Source organism: Vulpes vulpes, chromosome 11 (assembly GCF_048418805.1).
Source record: "Vulpes vulpes isolate BD-2025 chromosome 11, VulVul3, whole genome shotgun sequence".
NCBI classification, from domain to species: domain Eukaryota; kingdom Metazoa; phylum Chordata; class Mammalia; order Carnivora; family Canidae; genus Vulpes; species Vulpes vulpes.
This window is the reverse complement of record NC_132790.1, coordinates 100,697,296-100,716,456: the sequence shown is the minus strand read 5'-3', so window position 1 is coordinate 100,716,456 and position 19,161 is coordinate 100,697,296. Positions and strand designations below refer to the sequence as shown.

Below are 19,161 nucleotides of genomic sequence, written 5' to 3'. Positions count from 1 at the left end.
CCCCCACCCCTGCCCTCCGCTTCACAGGATTTTCCCTCCTTTCCCCCCATACTTGTCCTACATTGAGCGACAATCTTTCCAGATACAAATCCGACCATGCACGCCTGCTTAAAAGGTCTTCCACATGTGCCTGACAAGTCGTTGTCGTGGAAGACGAAGCTCTCACTCCTCACCCTGGCAAACTTGCTGGGCAGCCAGTCCCCCCAGCTGTGTGGCTTCTCACTCCCTGCCTTGAACTTTGGCTTCAGCAGCACCCAACTGTGGGTAAATCCTTTCCGTCCCCAAACCTCATGCTGTTTTTCTCCTCCTCAAGCCCTCGGCCCAAGTGTGCCCTTGGCCTGGAATGTCCTTCTGCCTCACTAATACTTGCTCATCATTTGAGACTCCTCATGGGCACTGCCTCTTCCCAAACCCCTTCCCTAAATCCCAGGCTGGGATGGGAACCTCTACATTTTGCTTAACTTCCGGAACCTCTGTGCCCTTCTCAATTATTTTATTACAACACTGCGTTAAAGTTATCTATTTTATTTTCTTGATTTGCCCACCAGGCTGTGAGATACATTGTTTGCACATGGATGCTCGGCACCCAGTCCAGCACCTGCACATAGTAGGCGCTTAGTACGTGTTTGTTGAATAAATACAGGTGTGAATGGCTGATGGGTGTCCCCAAGCATTACTTCTGCCCCCATCTGCTCAGACCCTGCAGTAGATACTGTTATGCTGTTACCATGTTCTGGCCTTTTGAGTCAATCACTAAATCTTTCCACATGGGCAAAATAATACTCTATAAAGGCAAAATGCCCAGTGATCCAGGACTTTTTTTTTTTTTTTTTTTCCTGGCTGCATTATTAACTGCTTTGCACTTGGAGAACTCTTGGCTCTGGTATTAAGTTCTGAGGTCAAAGCAGGGCACTCAGAAAATCATTGCCCAGAAACTACCTGATGTGAGCAACAGCCGGTTTTACCCATGGGCTGCAGGACATGGGGGACCCACCGGACAGAGCTGGCCACTGTGACGGAGAATACATGCAGATGATCCTCGCTTCTAACGCAGTGTTACCAGCAGTCCTATCCAGGACGCCTACGAGCCGAGTGTGAATGCTGGCCCCTGTGCAGGTGTGCAGCATGGGAGCCAGCCTACAGCTGGGTTCAAGTGGTTTGTTTCCTGACAAAGGATGCCCTCTCCCCCTACACCCTGCTAGCAGATCAAAGGTAATATGCCTGGAAATAATTTCCCTCTTGGTTTGAGAGTTCTGCGCTTAAAAGCAAAACTACTTGTTCAGAAAGGAAAAAAAAAGGCAAGCAAGACAACTGGAGGCAGAGAGGAAGGAAAGGGAGGATCGAAGCATGTTTTAACTTAAACTCCAACTGTAACGAGGGTCTTTCATGTATATCTAACATCCAGTGAAAGTTTAAATCTGGTCAAGATTTCCTCTTTAGAAAGACGATGTTCTCTTCCAGAGCTAAATTCAAAACTCACTGTCACGTTACCACCTAAAACCATATTTACGACCGACTTATTTCAAGAATAGATGTTTCTCTGCCCGTCATTCTGACTACACGCCATGGCTAGGAATGGAGTTGTAGGTCTGAGCATTTTTTTGCAAAAACATCATCATTATCATCACCATTTATTTGAGCATCTACTCTTTGCCACGTATATATATGGCATATTGATATACATATATATATAAATTCCCTTTACCCAACAAATTCATAAGATCCGTGTTATATGCATTTTATAGATAAGAAAATTGATAGGTTAAATAATTTGCTTATGGCCAAATGGCCAATACTTTTTACTCTGCTTGTTAAAGCTCTAGGGATGCTAATAATCACATCATTCTTTGACTTTTCATTTTTTGAAAGAAAGGACTAAAACAAGTCCTGTATATGTACCTTCTCCCCACATTCTACCCAACTGCCTCCCGTTTCTGGCTGTCTCTAGCTGCAGCCATTCCCTGCCTTCCAGCCACAGAAGGATCCCACATCTAACAAATATTCTGTTACATTTTTTATTTTCATAGAACTTGAGCTTTTTATCTCCTTACTTCACATTGTATTGGATTAGTCTCAGTTCCTGCTGTTTCTTAATCCTTGAGGATTTTTTTCTAGAATCTACGCCCATTTTTTTTTCTTTTCTCATAGCTACCCCAAGGATTTTTTTTTTTCTCCTTCAGTTTCTTCATTGCTAAGGTGGAGATAATGACTGCAAATTTTTCCTTAACATCTGTAAGGTAGGGCGAGTGATAGCACCTCAAGGGACTGGTTTGATGATTAAGGAGACAAGACCTTGAGCATAGAGTGCTACTACGGAGCAAGGTCTCTAAGCCACGTGTGGCTACTGGAGATGTGAACTGAGATGTGCTGTAGGTATAAAATACATTCTCAATTTTGAAGACTTACTATGAAAAAAAGAATGTAAAGTATCTCGATAACTTTTTAAGTCATTATGTGTTAAATGATGCTGCTTTGACCGTACCGGTTAAATAAAATCCATGATTAAGTTCACCTATTTTCCTTTTTAATTTTTTAGTTTGGCCACTAGAAAAGTTAAAATTAAATATGTGGTTCACATTATACACTGGCTCATGTGGTTTTCAACCAAGTGAGTGACCCTGACATCCCATCAATTCCAGAGTGATGGAAGAGCACTTTTCACGGCCCCGCAAGAAGTTGCAGGTTGAAGCTGCTCCTCTAGGACAGTTTTCCATGTGGCAGTAGCCTTGGGCCCGGGGCACTCCCAGCCCTGCCTCTGGCCTCTCACCAGCCCCCCTTAGCTTCCACAGGGATGGAAAACTGAGTCAGAAGAAATGGATGTCACAGTGGATACACAACTGAGGGGCATTCACCCCTGAAACCATGAGGATGTGTGTGTTTTCACGGACTTGTTCTCATTTAAACGGTATTACAAGGGACAGAGGCAGGAAGGAAGTGCTTTAGCATGTAGAAAATTCTGGGTAACTCGGAAAACTTTGTTTTAGATAGTTATACTAACCAGGAGCTTATGCTTTAGAGATCAGTCTGCCCTTAGACCAGATACTTTATCATGATCGGGATGTGAAAACTCTTCCCCGTGACCTAGCAGAGCCTCCCCTCCCGGTCACCTTACCGACAGCTAGCTGAGGTAGTGTGCATCCCAGACGCTCAGCAATCGGGGCAAGGTCTTTAAGCTTGTTTTGCTGTTTTCGGCCTTCTTCACTTACAATTCTTTCCTTCAGCCACTGATAGCACTAGGGAGAAGAAGAGCATTTATTTTTTAATTTTTTTTAAATTTATTTATTTATGATAGGCACACAGTGAGAGAGAGAGGCAGAGACACAGGCAGAGGGAGAAGCAGGCTCCATGCACCGGGAGCCCGACGTGGGATTCGATCCCAGGTCTCCAGGATCGCGCCCTGGGCCAAAGGCAGGCGCCAAACCGCTGCGCCACCCAGGGATCCCGAAGAAGAGCATTTAAATGTTAATATCTGGTCAGGGTCTGAGGCAAAGATTGTTAAGTCTGTGAAAGAGGAGAATGGTAAATTCCTGAACCTTCTTCCCTAACCTTTATGTCTGGTGGCAACTGGACGCCTATGCTTTTAGGCATAGAAATGTTCCCCACGCTCTCACTCCTTGTTTACTGGCTCGAGACAGACTGATTCTGACGAACAGTCACCATTCAAATCCATCCATATGCATGGAAGTTATTAAAATCCTGACATATAATCAACGATAAGTAGTCTAAGTGGAGGAAAGCCTCTTACTGCAATAGCCCAATTTGAGAATGTAGAAAAAAAAACCAAACCACTGACATTTCACCAAGGTCTGTAAGGTTTCCTTTTCATCAAGAAAACTGGATGCCAAGCTTTCTGCTCAGAGAAAGCCATTATCTTGCGTTCTTTTGTAACTATCTTTCTCCTTGCCTTGTGTTTCCTGCCAGTCTTCTATTCTTACAGCCTGGCATTATTGTGAGTTCTCTCCGCTCCTTCCTAGAAGCAGCCAAGGCGTAACTCATAGGTGCCCAAGTACACTTTTAAAATTTTAAAGTGGATAAAGACTATCCCAAATGTGTATTATCTTTTGTGTAGCGACTGAAACTTTAAAGGGTAAGGAAACCCAGAATGGGAAACTCCTTTATAAAACCTCTGAGACGAGACTACTCTGATCTGTGGCCTCTAAAGTGAGCTAATTTCCTAAACAGAAGAAGAAAAATCTTTTCAGAGTTCTCAGTGCTTTGCTTTCCAGAAGGTTCTGCTCTTATTAAGAAATGAGGGACAGTAGAATGCTCTTTTTAAAACTAACACTAAGCAACATCCAAAGGTAAAGAATATTTGTAAAAATGTCTGTTTTACTGAAAATACCAGAAACCATCCATTGTGTGGCAATGTGGACTTGATCCGTCGTGTTTGCAAAATGATTGCCACAGACCTTTACCTTCCCAAAGGCAGCAATCATCACAGGCACGCCACCCACACGATTTCAATAAGGCTGCTTTTGTTTTTAAGTATTTTTTTCTTCATCCTAAGACAGTATTTCCAAAGAAAAGGGTAACCGCATTATGTTTTATTATGATTTTTGGAATGATTTTGCAGATGTGAAAGAGAAATGGCAAGCTGCCCCAGTTCCGCCTGCTTCCTAGATCTCAAAGGCTTACGGTCTGGGCTGCTCACTTGAGACTTTGCTTGGGGAGCTGGCCAAGAGCTCTCCCAGCCTCAGCTCCGGGAAACCTCAGCTTCTCCCAGGAGGAGGGGTGGCCTGGAGCGCAGACCCGTGTGCTGGGGCCCAGAGCCCCTGAACTTACGCTCCCTGTCCTCGGTGGGAAAACATCACCAACCCTCACTTTAGTTTCGTAACACCTTTCAGGGAACCAGTCTTTCCTGACTGTTATTCAAAGGAAAAGAAAAAAAAAGAAAAGGCTGACAACCAATAGCCAAATGATTATTTTTTATTGTAACGAGGAGCGTTCTCAATATTCCCAACACACACAGGGAATGGTGGTGTGACTCATCACTTCTAAACTGCAGTTCTGAGACCTTATCTCGTGGGATGCCTTTGCACTCTTAGGATCGAGCTACAAGTCGTGTGTGTGAGCGCACGCATTTACACACATGCACACACACGACGTACTGAGAGGCAGACTTCTAAGATCACAAACATCAAACATTCATTTACTGAGTCTCTCTCGCTACACTCAACACTATAAATCTCGTTGCTTTAATCGCTAGAACACAAAAGCAGGCTAGGATTTATAAAAAGTAGACGTATGGTATTTATACTGCCTTTCCTCATACCAAAGGAAACAAAAGTGTTTTTGGAAATAAATAGCTTTAACTGCTTTACAAGTGGGGAAATGTTAGCACAGAGAGGAGATGAGGCTTAATTAAAATATAAATATGGAAGTGAACCAGTGTTTTTTCTAAGGATTGGTGGTGGGTGTGGTTGTGTGCAACAATAAACCCAGCTTGTTGACTGGGCAGCAATCCATGAATTGAAAGCTGATTTTTTTCTTCCACCCCCCCTGTACCGCTTACTCCACTGCTGCAGTGATTTGGTCACGTGTTGATCTAACTACATGGAGGAAGGCAGGGATGGGTTTGTTCATCTCAACATCTCCCGTCCTTACCAGTGCTTGCCCTCGAGCCGCAGTGAAGGAGGAATCTAAGCAACCAGGGCTCGCTCGACGGGGTAAAAACAGATCTCTTCAGTATTTCAGATTGAGCACAGATGCCACCTCCTTATTCCAGGACAACTTTGCCGACAGTCCCGTGAGGGTCCACGGTGCTTGTGAATTCCACACTGTTTCTAACAGGTTCGGTTCCCAAGTTACTCCGTGAAGATGGGGACTGTCCCCTTCCCTGTATCCTCAGGATTCAACATAGAGCCCAGCACTGGACTAGATACTCAGGAGATAATCTCCAAGGAAAAGATGAGCTCTTCTGCACAGATTAGTGGGCTATTACTTTTATACCTAAGTCACAAAATTCTCTAAATTTTCTTAAAGCCTATTTATTTGCCATCTCGCAATGCTGTGACCATTTTACAGGTAATGCCAGGGGTAGGACTGGTCTGTGGGATTGGCCCTGAAACCTCCAGCTGGCCTGTTTGTTAATAATGGATTGAAACTCAGGCTGCAGCTATAAAGCCATGGACAGAGGAAGTCACATTTCATCTCTGGACCTTGTCTTGGAATCGTTCAGCACCTAAGATCACTGACTATTGTAATTTAAACTTCAAAATCTTTGGCTCAAAAGAGCAGCAAAATCTTTGATACTGAAGCTGAAATCTCTAGTAAACAGCTGAAGCTAAAAAAAATCTTCTGAAATGACACTGTGATGTGCAAAACTCTAACGTGAACAGCTGGAGTACTCGAACTGCCACTCTTCCCCCACCTTGATTCACCTGAGTTTGCATGTTCCTATTTTCATTTGACAGAGGGGGTACATATTTTTATGATTTTTCTATTAGCATTTTGCTAGCAACAGGAACGACCTGCCCATAAATTTTATTGTACTATTTCTTTCTTTTTTTTCCCCACTAGTTCATTTCTACTTAAAAGCTGCACCCCTGGTCTGTTGATCAGACTTTGTTGATCTTCTGTTATGGCTCATTGCACTCAGTCAGCAAACATTCACTGAGTGCCTGTCGTGTGCCAGGCTCTGTGATGAATTACCTGAGTTTCAGTGTCTGTTCTAGAGATAATCACAAATCTCTGTCCTGTAACTTGAGAAGTGTTTTGTATTTAGGTCCCTCCCTCCATGACTGCCACCTAACGGGAAATGCCCCTAACAGTGGTGCGTCACAGGAGCTGGTCAAAGCGCTTTACATTTTGGGCCACTGTCATTGCTCTAACATGACCCAAGCTTGGCGTCTTCTCTGGACTGGAGTCATAAAGAAAGAAAGCTCTCTATCCTCTCGCATTATGTGTCTTTAAGGATGTAAACCGCAAACAGCAGTTTTCCCACTCCTGGCCTCACGGAGAAGACCTGTTTGTAGTAGAAGACACCCACATGCAGAGAAAAACAGAGATGGAGAGTCTTGACAACGTACAGGTCTATGGCTGGAGTCAACCCTGAGAGCATCCCCATTCTATCCTGCGCAGCAAGTGTTCATATGTTCTCCTTCTTCAATTAAATTCATTTGAATTAAATGCTTTTGTTTGCAACTAGAGAGTTCTAAGATTCTGTAAGAAGTGTTAATGGAGGGGCACCTGAGTGGCTCAAGTGGTTGAGCAACTGCCTTCGGCTCAGGGCATGACCCGGGGTCCTGGGATTGAGTCCCCACATCGAGTCCCCGCATCAGGCTCCCCGCATGGAGCCTGCTTCTCCCTCTGCCTGTGTCTCTGTATCTCTCTCTGTGTCTCTCATGAATAAATAAATAAAACCTTTTAAAAAATAGATTAAAAAAAAGAACTGTTAATGGAATAATAGAGGAAGATGTAAAAATTCGGTTTTATAAAGTGAGGACAGGCTTCACAGAAGTGAAGACAGCCAAGCTTTGTCTTTAGAGATGAGGAGGGTTTCACAGCAAGATGAAAAAAGGGCATTTCTGGGAGGCAAAGGAGAGTACAGTGTATTTGGATGAATAATACAGTGATATAATATGGGGAGAGACAAGAATGGAAAAATGGGCACGACTTAGATCCCAAGGTTATTTCCTTGAATGCTTTTCTGTGGGGTTTGGGTTTTGTCCTGTACGGAATGACTGGGAGGGAACAGATTTTAAGCAGGGTTATGATATGGTCAGATTAGTCTTTAGAAAGATAACTGATCACAGTGATGGGTAGTTGACAAAAGGGAAAAATAAGTGGAGACAGAAAGCTATACTGCAGCAAAATAGGGAAGAAGTGATGGTGGCTGGAACAAAGGCTATGCAGGGGACGGGCCACAGAGTTAGGAAATGGCCTGGAGGAATGGGTGCCCCACTGGACAAGGCTGAGGGAGGAAAGGAGGCAGTCTGACATAACCCTTGGCTTCTGACTGGGATGGCCAGATGGAGGGTGGAGGTACCGCTAACCAAGAAGGATGGGCAGGTTCTAGAGGGTGATGATAGATTCCACTAGGCATGACTAATGCCCATGGGGGATGCCTAACAGACATGTGAAGAAGTAGCAGAGTCTAGCTCAGCAGTGAAGACATAGCCGGTGACAAAAGGTCTGGAGTCACTGTGAGGGCAGTGGGCCGAACGCAGCCTCCCATAAAACCCCCAGGTTGTATTCCTTTCTAAGCGACCCCTAGATAGGTGTTTTTCACACTGTGTTAATTTACCTTTCAAATACAAGTTCAATACTTACAACGGCATGAAACGTCAGTATCTACTTTATTGGTATAATTTACAAGAACTAATGTGAAACACCAGCCATTTATTTCATTTAGAGTGGGAGGAAGTGAAAGCTGCTAACTTATTTATCCACTTGCCTAGTTCTAATTTTTAAAAATATTTTATTTATTTATTCATGAGAGACCCGGAGAGAGAGGCAGAGACACAGGCAGAGGGAGAAGCAGGCCCCACACAGGGAGCCCGGGATCCCAGGTCACACCCTGAGCCGAAGGCAGATGCTCAACTGCTGAGCCGCCCAGGCGTCCCTCTATCTTTAAATTTTTTTTCTTCAGTTACTAAGTTACTTTTAATTTTTTTAAACCGATTTTATTTTATTTTTCATTTTAAGTAGGCTCCATGCCCAGTGTGGGGCCGGAACTCACGTCCTTGAGACCAAGAGCCTCCTGAGCCAGCCGGGTGCCCTGCGAGTGGCATTGCTAAGGGCACGGATATTCGTATAGAAAACACTCAGGCTAATGACTGAGGAAGCCCTGAGAGTCCGGGGAGCTCTAGGGACCTGCTTCGTGATCAGATAGAGGCCTTTCAGCTGTTGAGAGTTCTTCATGTTTATTGTTAAGGATGTTTCAGTAGATGTTAACTTTATCAAAGTCAACAATAGAAATATTTTTCTGAGTTGCTTTTTGGATTTAGCCACCTTCAGTCTTTCGTATCTATTTATTATTATTATTTTTTTTTACTTTCTCTTTTTGTTAATGCATTTGTGAAAGGTTTTTGTTTTTTAAGCTGTTTGTAAGCTTTTTCCAAACAATGATGGAGGTCAGTCTTACACCCCAAAAAAGTACAGCTACTTCTTCCTCCATTAAAAACCTAGATTTTAGCAGGGATACAAAAAGGTTTTTTTTTTTTTTTTTTTTTTTTTTTAACAAAAAGGTTTTTGAGAGAGATACACTGAGAGCCAGGAAACCTGGGTTTTACTATAAACTCTATTATGAGTTGACGCTCTTGGATTGTTATCTGACCTCTTTATGCTCGGTTTCTACAACTGGAAAGGTTTACCCTCTTACAAGGATAGTCTGAGAACCAGTATATGTGGAAGTACTTCAGGTTTTTAAAAATGTCTCTGAAGGGGCACCTGGGTGGCAGGTTAAGCATCTGCCTTTGGCTCAGGTCATGGTCCTGGGGTCCTAGGATGGAGCCCCGAATCGGGCTCCCTGCTCAGCGGGGAGTCTGCTTCTCCCTCTGCCTTTGTGTGCTCTCTCTCAAATAAATCTTAAAAAAAAAAAAAAAAGTCTGAAAGAATGTAAGACAACATGCTTAGCTATAACTGATTAAGAGTCATCTGTATCCATTTATCTTTGTGTAGATTAAAGGAAATGAATAAAAATGCTTAGCTCAAGGCTTGGCACATAGTAGGTTCTCGGCAAAAAACTGCAATTTTCAGTGCTTCCCTTTCTTATTCACTCTTTTTGCCTTTCTCTTTTTATATCTTAAGATGCTTTTAGCTTTTCCTTGCTAACTTATTTAAGCTTGGTTCAGAACACTCTGCAATTTTCAGAAGCAAGACCACAATTAATATTCTAGGATAATTATATTTTGTGATAATGCCAAGCTAGAAATAGGCATGTCACCATGCTTTAGGAGATATTTATATTATATTAGAGAACAAACTAGCTAATAGGTCAACTGTAACAAGCAGAAAGAGTGGGAGACCTAGAACCTTGAGACAGTTCTGATTAGCGAAGCACATAGTGGTCCCAGCAAGTTGATTACAGGGTTGGTGGTTCAGGCTTAATGTGAGCTGTTCCCCTGCTAACTTTGTACTGACGGAGGCAAGAGGCTGTGTCAGACTTCTTCTTCGGGGCCTTTGCCATGTCTGAATTTTAAAAATGCCAATATTCTCTCTCCTTTGACATTATCATTTGTGATTCTAATGTTATCACACGTTGTCTCAAGTTTTTAAAAACAGACATGTACTCCCTCCTTAAGGATGTCTGAAGTACTCTCCAATAAATTAATCGTTGAGATGTTCTAAGTGGAAGTAATTTTTGTCAATGATGCCAAATATCTCTATGCTTCAGAGAGGAATTTAAACTGTAAGACTCAGTGGCTAGTTGATCTCTGTGAAGACACCAGCCTTGAGCTGGAGTGATAGAGGCCTGCTTGGCTGAGCATCTGCTTCCCAACCCTCCCTCTCACCCCTCACCCCCACACAGTAAACAACATCAATCCACCTGGAGCCCTACTTAGCTAGGCTGGTTTGCCCCAATTGTTTGAAAAGTAAACAAACAAACCATCCTCTTGAAAAGAGATTTTACATTTCATCAGTTTCAAAGGAGGAATGAAATGCCTTCTTTAACATAAGAATAAAAACATAGGGATTTGAGCCCTGTAAATCTGACCCAGGCACCCCCGGGCAGTTTCCCCAGCCCCCAGACAGATTATGAATGCCTGATTGATGCCTGGCCAGGAGCACAGCCTCCCCGGGGCCTGGGGGAGCCTGCCTGAGGACACTGGGCTGGCCAAGGCCACGCGCTGCCTGGGCCAGGAAGCCACAGGCTGCTGCAGAGCTGTTCTGTCCAATCTTCCATCCTCTCCCATCCCCAGAACTCTTTTTTCTAGAAGTGGGGGAAAATACCTTCAGCGAAGCTCTAGAACTTTCAGGCACTCCATTTCCATATTTTCCTGAGATGATTCCACAGGCAAGTGGAGACCATGTCATTGCTCCGACTCCTACAGAAGGAAAAAACTGAGTAAGTTGCTAGTGCAAACTGAGATCAAAAGTGTGGGAGTGTTTAAAAGAGAACTTGTGAGTTATGGGAAAACAGCCAGTCAGATAAGTTAATACCAGCATACATCTTTCCATTAAAATTTGGTTATTTTTATAAATCAACTGAACTTGTACTGTAGGTTATAGGGGGCAGGCCTTGTTTTCAGGCCAAACAAGCCTGAAAACGTGGCTCACTCATAATTTGCTGATGTCCAAAATTGTTGCTTCTCTTTATTCTCAGAGACAGACACTGACTTGCACAGGAGAATGCGTCAGTGCTTCACTTGTCCACGGAGAGCCTATATAGTGCCTGGTACATAGCAGCACAGTGCCGACTGCATAGTAAACACACAGCAAGTGCCAGCAATTATAACGATTGGGATTGCCGTTCAATTTTTTATTCTTTTTTTTTTTCTTTTTTTCCTTACCAACGTTTTCCTGCTTTTTTTTTTTTTTTAATAAGAAAGTTATCTCTGGACATTATTGTGATACATAAGGCTGAAAATGTGGCTTATTCATGTTTTTTGGACATGAATGTACAAAAATTCTTATGTATATGTTATTTCTTTCCTTTCTTTGAAATTGTTACATCTACCTACACAGACATGTAGTGCTAGGCTTGTCAGGCATTCTTGAACTCCCCATATCTAACTTAATTTCAGGCACAGAGTAGAAGATATAGATATATCTATCCATATTTTTTTTTTTTTTGGTAAGGCAGTTATAGTCTAGTCAAAGATGCATGCTTTGGTTAGAGAAGTACCCAATGAAAAAAATGGGTTTCTTCATTGTTTCTGCCCTTCTTTCTGTATGCATTTTTTGAACACTTACTGAGTACAGTCTATATACCAGTCACAATTTACAACTGCTTGGATTTCATCAGTAATACTCGATAGACTACCCCCATAGGCACATCTGATTCTTTTACAGTCTCTGAAATGAATAGTCCTCACAATTTCTATGTTAATTAGGAACATTAAGGAAAGCATTTCAGCAACACTTTTTTCCAGATCACTGATACTCTTATTGTTAAAAATAATCAGTAAATTTGATTGTGAAGATTACCTATTTTATGGTAGAGCTCTGGTAACTGAACCTCCACTTTCTCTCTCTGAAAAAGATGGTACTCAGCTTGTTCACAGACCGGTGGGATCATATTGAACTGCCTTGCTACAGAATAGGCTTCCTAGGGAGAAATAAGATTGCAACTGAATTTATACCCATGAGAAATAAGGCTGCTCTGTGATTCGTATGCATGAGAAAACTTAGTTTTAGGAAAATCAATACAAACCAAGATGCCAAATAATAAACAAAGTTATGACCATCAATTTCACTAAGAACAATATCAAATGTGGGAAATCCTTATTATTCTTTGGGAGGGTCTGGATTGAGTGAAGTCCAGGGCAAATTAGTCAAAGTGTGAATCATAATAGTCCATGGCAATACCCATAATTTAGGTTCCTAAAGAAATAAAACTCAAACTAACATATAAAAATGATGAGTCATTAGCATGTTAGCAGTAGAGTCCTTTAATACAGTTTTTAAAAAAGGAAGCCAGGTTGTTTGGTTCACGTATCTCCTTAGCTGGGAAGTCCACTGTATCCTCTTGCCCCTGAAGAACACGCTAGACTATGATTCCTGCTAGAGACCAACACCTTCCCTGTTGTATTCTGAGCTGATGAGATCCAGCCCCATATCCATCTCTGGAATGACAGAATGATCATAACAGTCTAATGTTATGGTGATTGTTAGGAAAATTTGCAAAAGGTCTTGTAATTTACATCTAGTGCCTGAAAAACAGTTAAGTATTTAATGGCCATTTAAAAATAGAAATGAAATTACCATGATCTCCATGGCGCTCCACCGCGAGGTCCCCCAATACATGGCCATTCCTTGGTTTATCACGTGTGTCATGGCTCGAACAATTTCTAAGGAAGGCCAAACATCATTTCATTAGTTTCTCTACTTTTCAGACATATGTAATCTTTGTCTTTTTTTTTCCTGTCCGAACTTTGAAGTTTAATGGCATTATTTGTTTTATTAATGTAATTACTTTGACAGTGGTGACAACATGATAGTGTAACATGAAATATTGATGGTTTGGAGGCTGCTGGTACTTTTGGGTAAACCAGCTTTCCATTTTCAGTTTTCAGCAATACTACTAAATGATCTTAAAGACATAATGGTCATTTAAGTTCTTCCTTTACTTTTATTAGTTCATGGTTGCTGCCCTGATAAAAGAACGTATGATTAACCTTTCTCCAAACCTGGGTACCTTACTCATCAAAGTGAGAAGTAAGAGGAAGCATTTATTTTGACTTTGTAGACTGTAAAGTCATTGAAGATAGAAGGCCTGTCTTTGTGTGTTGGATTTGCAGAGCTGGGCCTAACACAGGGTGTCTGTGCAATAGAGATGACTCAACAACAATATGTTTAGCAGAAAGATAAACATATTAAATGCTGTACAAACAGCTGAGCCACAGCGGCTCCCAGCCCACAATGGCACACCCTGTCCTTGACCATTTCAAACTAAATTTTATTCTGAGACATCCATGTAATGCAGTTCACCAAGGCCTGCTTTATGGCCCCACGGAGTTTGCTCATCAGCTTCTTTCAGCTTGACATCACATTTCCTAAACGGGAGAATGAATCCTTTCCACAGGGAGCTGGAGTTGAGCTAATCCTCTTGGCACCAGCTAGATGTGATACAAAACCAGAGAGCATGGAGAGTCTCAAGTTCAATGGCATGAAAAGTCAAAGGCATGGCTGGGTTTCTTCCACAAAGTGGCTCAAACAGGCAGCATGCCCGGTCATTTGACATTTTCAAGGGGTTGCAGGGCGCAGACTTCTCTGTGTCCTACTAATGCCTGTAGGGTACATGTTCTTCAGAAAAATCAAATCCTTTTCTCAAAGTTGAGTCAAGGTGGATGTATTCTTATTTTATTTCTCACCGGCAAGCACTATCTACATTGGTAGGGAACATGATGTGGAGCAAGACAGCCAGGGTTAGGGACTTGGCTTCCTTGCTTGTTTGGCTGTTTAATTGCTCTTTGGTATCTTTGTTTGGAAGATGGGAATGCCTTTACTCACCACTGTCTACTCAACAGAGGTAGAATTTGGCTTATAAGAAAAATATTTTTCTTTCTTGAAGAAAAGACTCCCAAAATCAGGTTATTACCCAGCAACTAAAGCTACAAGCCCCTTTCCCTTTATAAAGCAAATGAGATACAAAAAAGTTCCATAAAGTTCTATGAAACATTTTCTCTTTATTCCACAACTAGACATGAGTGCCTATGGTGGACATTTCTGGAAGTAGAAAGCCATTATTTATACCTCTTCCCGGGGCACTTGGTGGCTCAGTTAAGTGTCTCCCTTCAGCTCAGGTTGTGATCCCAGGGGCCCGAGAATCAAGCCCCTGGGAGCCTGCTTCTCCTCCCTCTGTCTGCCGCTCCCCCTGCTTGTGCTCTTGCTCTCTGATAAATAAATAAATAAAAACCAGTAACCCTCTTCCCAGAAGCATTTGCTCGCATTCGCTCTGCTTGGACCCATCCTCCGTGGTTGCACCAGCCCCCTCCCTTTCATATCCTATCTCATTCAGAGCTCAGGGGCTCATTCCATCAGCACTATTTATTAAGTGTCCGCAGCGCTAGGTGGTGGGGATTACTGTGGTGAATCAAACATGTTGGTAAAAGCTGATGAGGTGAACAGAATAAACTGAACCCAAGATATGATACAAAACCAGAGCCAATGCTTCTGCGAAGAGGGTACTGATCGGTCTATTAGCTGTATTAAGATCCACAGCAGTGGATGAGACCATGTAAGGGGAGCCTGCTGAGGGGACACAAAAGGTTCTACAAGGCAGCGCAGGAGTCAGAGGCCATTGCAGGGTTCTGGTTCTTCAGCAGCAGAGGAGCAGGAAGGAATCCAGGGCATGGGATGTTTCAGAATCAAGAGCAGAGAGTTCCTCAAGAAGGAGCTGTGCCCACAGAGTGGAACACTGTGAGCACTCAGAGGGTACAAAACCGTGTCCGCTGGCTTCGGCGCACATCGGGGAGGTCCCTGCAGTCCATGAGAGCCATCCCAGCGTCAGTGCTGCGATGGGAACACAGCCAGGCAGGAGCAGATGGAAGAAAGGGGTGCGATGGGGGGGGGGGGGGGCAGGGGAGGACAGGCTTTAGATGCAACCTCAGCAGACTCTTTCCAAGTTTGGAAGTGAATGGAGCAGAGAAATGGTGCAGTAGCTGAGCAGGTACCTGGGTCAAAGGAGAGTCTTACTTTAAAGCTGGGAGATGTAAAATTTTTTTTATACTAATTTTATTTTATTTTTTTTAATAAATTTTTTTTATTGGTGTTCAATTTACCAACATACAGAATAACACCCAGTGCTCATCCTGTCAAGGCCCCCCCCCCCAGTGCCCGTCACCCATTCACCCACACCCCCCGCCCTCCTCCCCTTCCACCACCCCTAGTTCGTTTCCCAGAGTTAGGAGTCTTTATGTTCTGTCTCCCTTTCTGTTATTTCCCACACATTTATTCTCCCTTCCCTTATATTCCCTTTCACTATTATTTATATTCCCCAAATGAATGAGAACACACACTGTTTGTCCTTTCTCCGATTGACTTACTTCACTCAGCATAATACCCTCCAGTTCCATCCACGTTGAAGCAAATGGTGGGTATTTGTCGTTTCTAATGGCTGAGGAATATTCCATTGTATACATAAACCACATCTTCTTTATCCATCATCTTTCGATGGACACCGAGGCTCCTTCCACAGTTTGGCTATTGTGGCCATTGCTGCTAGAAACATCGGGGTGCAGGTGTCCCGGCGTTTCATTGCATCTGTATCATTGGGGTTGGGAGATGTAAAATTAAGCCTGTATGCCCTTGAGAGTGATTTGAAAAGAGGGAGTTGCTGATGATCCTGGCTGGGGCTGGGGCAGGAGGAGGACGGAGACCTGATGAAGGGAGATGGAGGACGGGCGCAGAGGAGGCCGCATCCACATGGCAGGACTCCGGAAGGTTTGCTGAACTCCTGGTGGGAAGACATGGGAGCTCCCACTTGATGAGTTCTGTTCTTAGTAGGTCAAGTGAAGAAGAGATCGGTGTGAGGACAAGGTGAGAACGAACGGTTCTGAGTACGGATGGACGGACCGCTGCCAGACTCTCCGAGGCCCCAAATACTGTAGTTGGGTGATAATCTCTTGCTCCCTGATTGGTTGTGCTTCTGGCTCTGCTGAGAAGGGTTTGGCCGAATGAAGAAAAAAAACTAGTAGTTCTTACCCCTGGACGAGGCTGTCGCACTGAATGCAGGGGAAAATGGTTGGAACACTGAGGGGCTGCAGTTGGAGACTCATGTTGCCACAGATTAAAAATTAATGAATGCTAAATTTGTTTGTTTTAATCTAAGAACCCCCCCCCCCCCCCCCCCCCAGCTGTTTAGCTATGCAGCAGGAAATCGCCATACTGATGGCTCCGGTGGGCTTCTATACGATTCTACTATTAAAGAACACAAGAGGGCAGCATTGTTGAAAGAAAAAAAAAATCAATGGGGTCTAGCGGGTTTTACTTCTGTCTCATGGAAATACCTTTTAAAAGCATCATGGATTCCAGGTGGGAAAAAGGTGTTAGGAAGATTACTGTGTGCCTCGCATGCACCTGCCTTTGGGAAAAGACCTGCAGGCAAACATGATTAAATCTGGCAACCCAGGTCTGAATATGACTCGTAGTTTTCCGGGAAGCCTCAGCACCAGTGCTGCCCTACTGGGACTGCACATGGAAACACCTGCGAGCTTTACAAACGACACTATCTGACCTCCACTGAAGTTCTTTTTTTAAAAAATTTTTTAAAGATTTTATTTATTTATTTATTCGTAGACACACAGCAAGAGAGAGAGGCAGAGACCCAGGCAGAGGGAGAAGCAGGCTCCACACAGGGAGCCCGACATGGGACTCGATCCTCGGACTCCAGGATCACACCCCGGGCTGCAGGCGGCGCCAAACCGCTGGGCCACCAGGGCTGCCCTCCAGTTCTATTACACCAGAATCTCTAGGTGAAGCCCCATCATCAATACTTTAAAAACTCATTCCAGGCAATTCTAGAGAGCAGCCAGGGTTTAGAACCACTGCGTGCGTCTATGCTGATCCTTGTGAAGTGTAGCCCCTGGAGCAGCAGCAGCAGCAGCAGCACCTGGAAACTTGTCAGAAATGCAAATTCCAGGGTCTAACTCTAGACCCACTGAATTTCAAATTCTGGAGGTTGGTGGGGCCCAGCAGTGTTTGAAGCAGTCCTCCAAGAACTTCTGGTGTGTTCTGAGAACCACTGCTCTGTAGCATTCCCAAGGAGGCCATTTCAGGGTGTATAAACTTCCTCCCTACATTTCCTCTGCTCTCTCCTCCGAATGCTTCATGCTGTAACTTAGCCTTTAATTATTTGCTTTAGTGCACATGTGAACAGTCACTATGCATGCGTGCGTACATGCACATGCACTCACATGTAGACACACACTTTGGTATAAAGTGAAATCCCCTGAGGAATTTGATGAAAAGGCAGAGGTCAAGATCCTAGCCTACTGCAGTGAGCCTAGGCCTCTGTGTTATTTTCTTTAGCTCTAAAATCCCAAAGTTTGAGAAACACTTTCCAACCTATTAAAAAACTTCATTAACTTTTCCCTATGTGCTCCTTTTTGGGTTGAAATAATCATTATTCTGTGACCCACAGGCCACCAGAAGCTCTTTCTCCCCGTATTCTTAGCACACAGCTGGCCTTCTATAAATGCTTCAAGTCAATTGTGTTCCTGTAAGGATTCCATTCTCTCATTTGTAAAGTGAGGACAATATTGATCCTGAGGATTTTTCAAAGCTTGACATGAGATTAAGTGTGCATATCAATTTGTGAATCTAAAATTGTAACCCAAATTGAGTAAGCAGCAAGCGGATGTGGTCCTAGCTGTTTCTTCTCAAATAGGCTCAGTTTCTAAGTTACAAAAAAGAAAAGAAGTTGACATTCTTCTTTAGTGACATAGGCCATCTTTGTTTTCAAATATGCATTTTATGTTAAAGGACTTAATAAAACTGTTTATTTTGACTGCAAAAAAATCTGTTGATAAACGTGTTCATTTTTTTAATTGGCCCTCTTACAAAAGATAGTTGCTGACATTAGACTGTTTTTCATGGGAAATGTTCCTTTGAGCTTTGAAAATTGTAAGCAAATAGTTATACTGCATGAACAGTAAACAATAAGAACTACAGATAAAAATATGCAGAAATCAGTGTTTTGATAAAATAAAATGGACCTAATCTGGCCATAGTGACACAGAATGATAAAAACAAAAGAAACCTTACAGATATATTCCAGTGTAATTTCCTCTTATTCTAGAGGAGGAAACAGGCTACAAGTTCATGGTTTTAAGGTATAATTAAAAATCTGAATATTAGCAATTATAGATATTCCAAATATGCTTACAAGATGTGGAGAGTGAAATACACAAAATAATAATCACATGATAAGGTGGGACTGTATGAAATTTTGTTCTCCTGTTTTCCAAGTTTCCTGTAAATTCCTATAAATGTGTTATAGTTTTATAATACAAAAAGGAAAAAAAAGAAAAAATTCCCTATCAAGCAAAGGTATCGTTTTAAAAACACAAACATTTGTAGATTAATTCACAAATATTTTTAACCAAGTGAAATTGCCATTTTTAGAGTTCAGAAATGCCTGACTCTTGGCAATGCCCTTCACGTGGTTCAGCCTAACTACTAGTGGATCCTTCCTTTTTTCAGAGGAGAGGACCACGGTGGAGGCTGAGACACAGGTAAAATATAGGCACTTGGTTTCACCCAAGGAATAACAGAGACTAATAATAATAAAAAAAGGTCTACACTTGGGCACAACTTTTACTCCAACCCAGCTGTTTATTTAGCTTCCATTGTTTATTTGCTTATGTAACTTCAGAAGTTTGTAGTGGTGGGTTTATAATGGAGCCTCTTTGTGGCCTAGAGGTTTCTCCTTGCTTTATCAATCCTTTATCCTGGCTGAGGAGAATCCTCTCTCGGTGCTCAGCTGAGTGTCTGGGACAGAGAACTATCCTCTCTCACCGGAGTGCAAATTTGTACCTCTAAGTGAGTACACCATGT

At 42.8% G+C, this 19,161-nt stretch overlaps 1 protein-coding gene and 1 long non-coding RNA gene across 8 annotated transcripts in view; one reads left to right on the top strand and one right to left on the bottom strand.

Moving 5' to 3' along the window:
* KCNAB1 (potassium voltage-gated channel subfamily A regulatory beta subunit 1) overlaps window positions 1-19,161 on the bottom strand; it is a 362,126-nt gene that overhangs the window by 5,950 nt on the left and 337,015 nt on the right. For all 7 annotated transcript variants that reach the window (XM_072727225.1, XM_026006130.2, XM_026006136.2 and 4 more), the window contains 4 exons: window positions 12,868-12,953; window positions 12,091-12,211; window positions 10,894-10,988; window positions 3,113-3,233 (listed from right to left, as the gene is read on the bottom strand). In XM_072727225.1, coding sequence (XP_072583326.1) covers window positions 3,113-3,233; window positions 10,894-10,988; window positions 12,091-12,211; window positions 12,868-12,953 — 423 coding nt within the window. The remainder of the gene's footprint in view (window positions 1-3,112; window positions 3,234-10,893; window positions 10,989-12,090; window positions 12,212-12,867; window positions 12,954-19,161) is intronic.
* Window positions 10,927-18,143, top strand: LOC140594471 (uncharacterized). The gene is made up of 2 exons (XR_011995318.1): window positions 10,927-11,008; window positions 16,903-18,143. It is a non-coding gene; the product is annotated as an uncharacterized lncRNA (long non-coding RNA).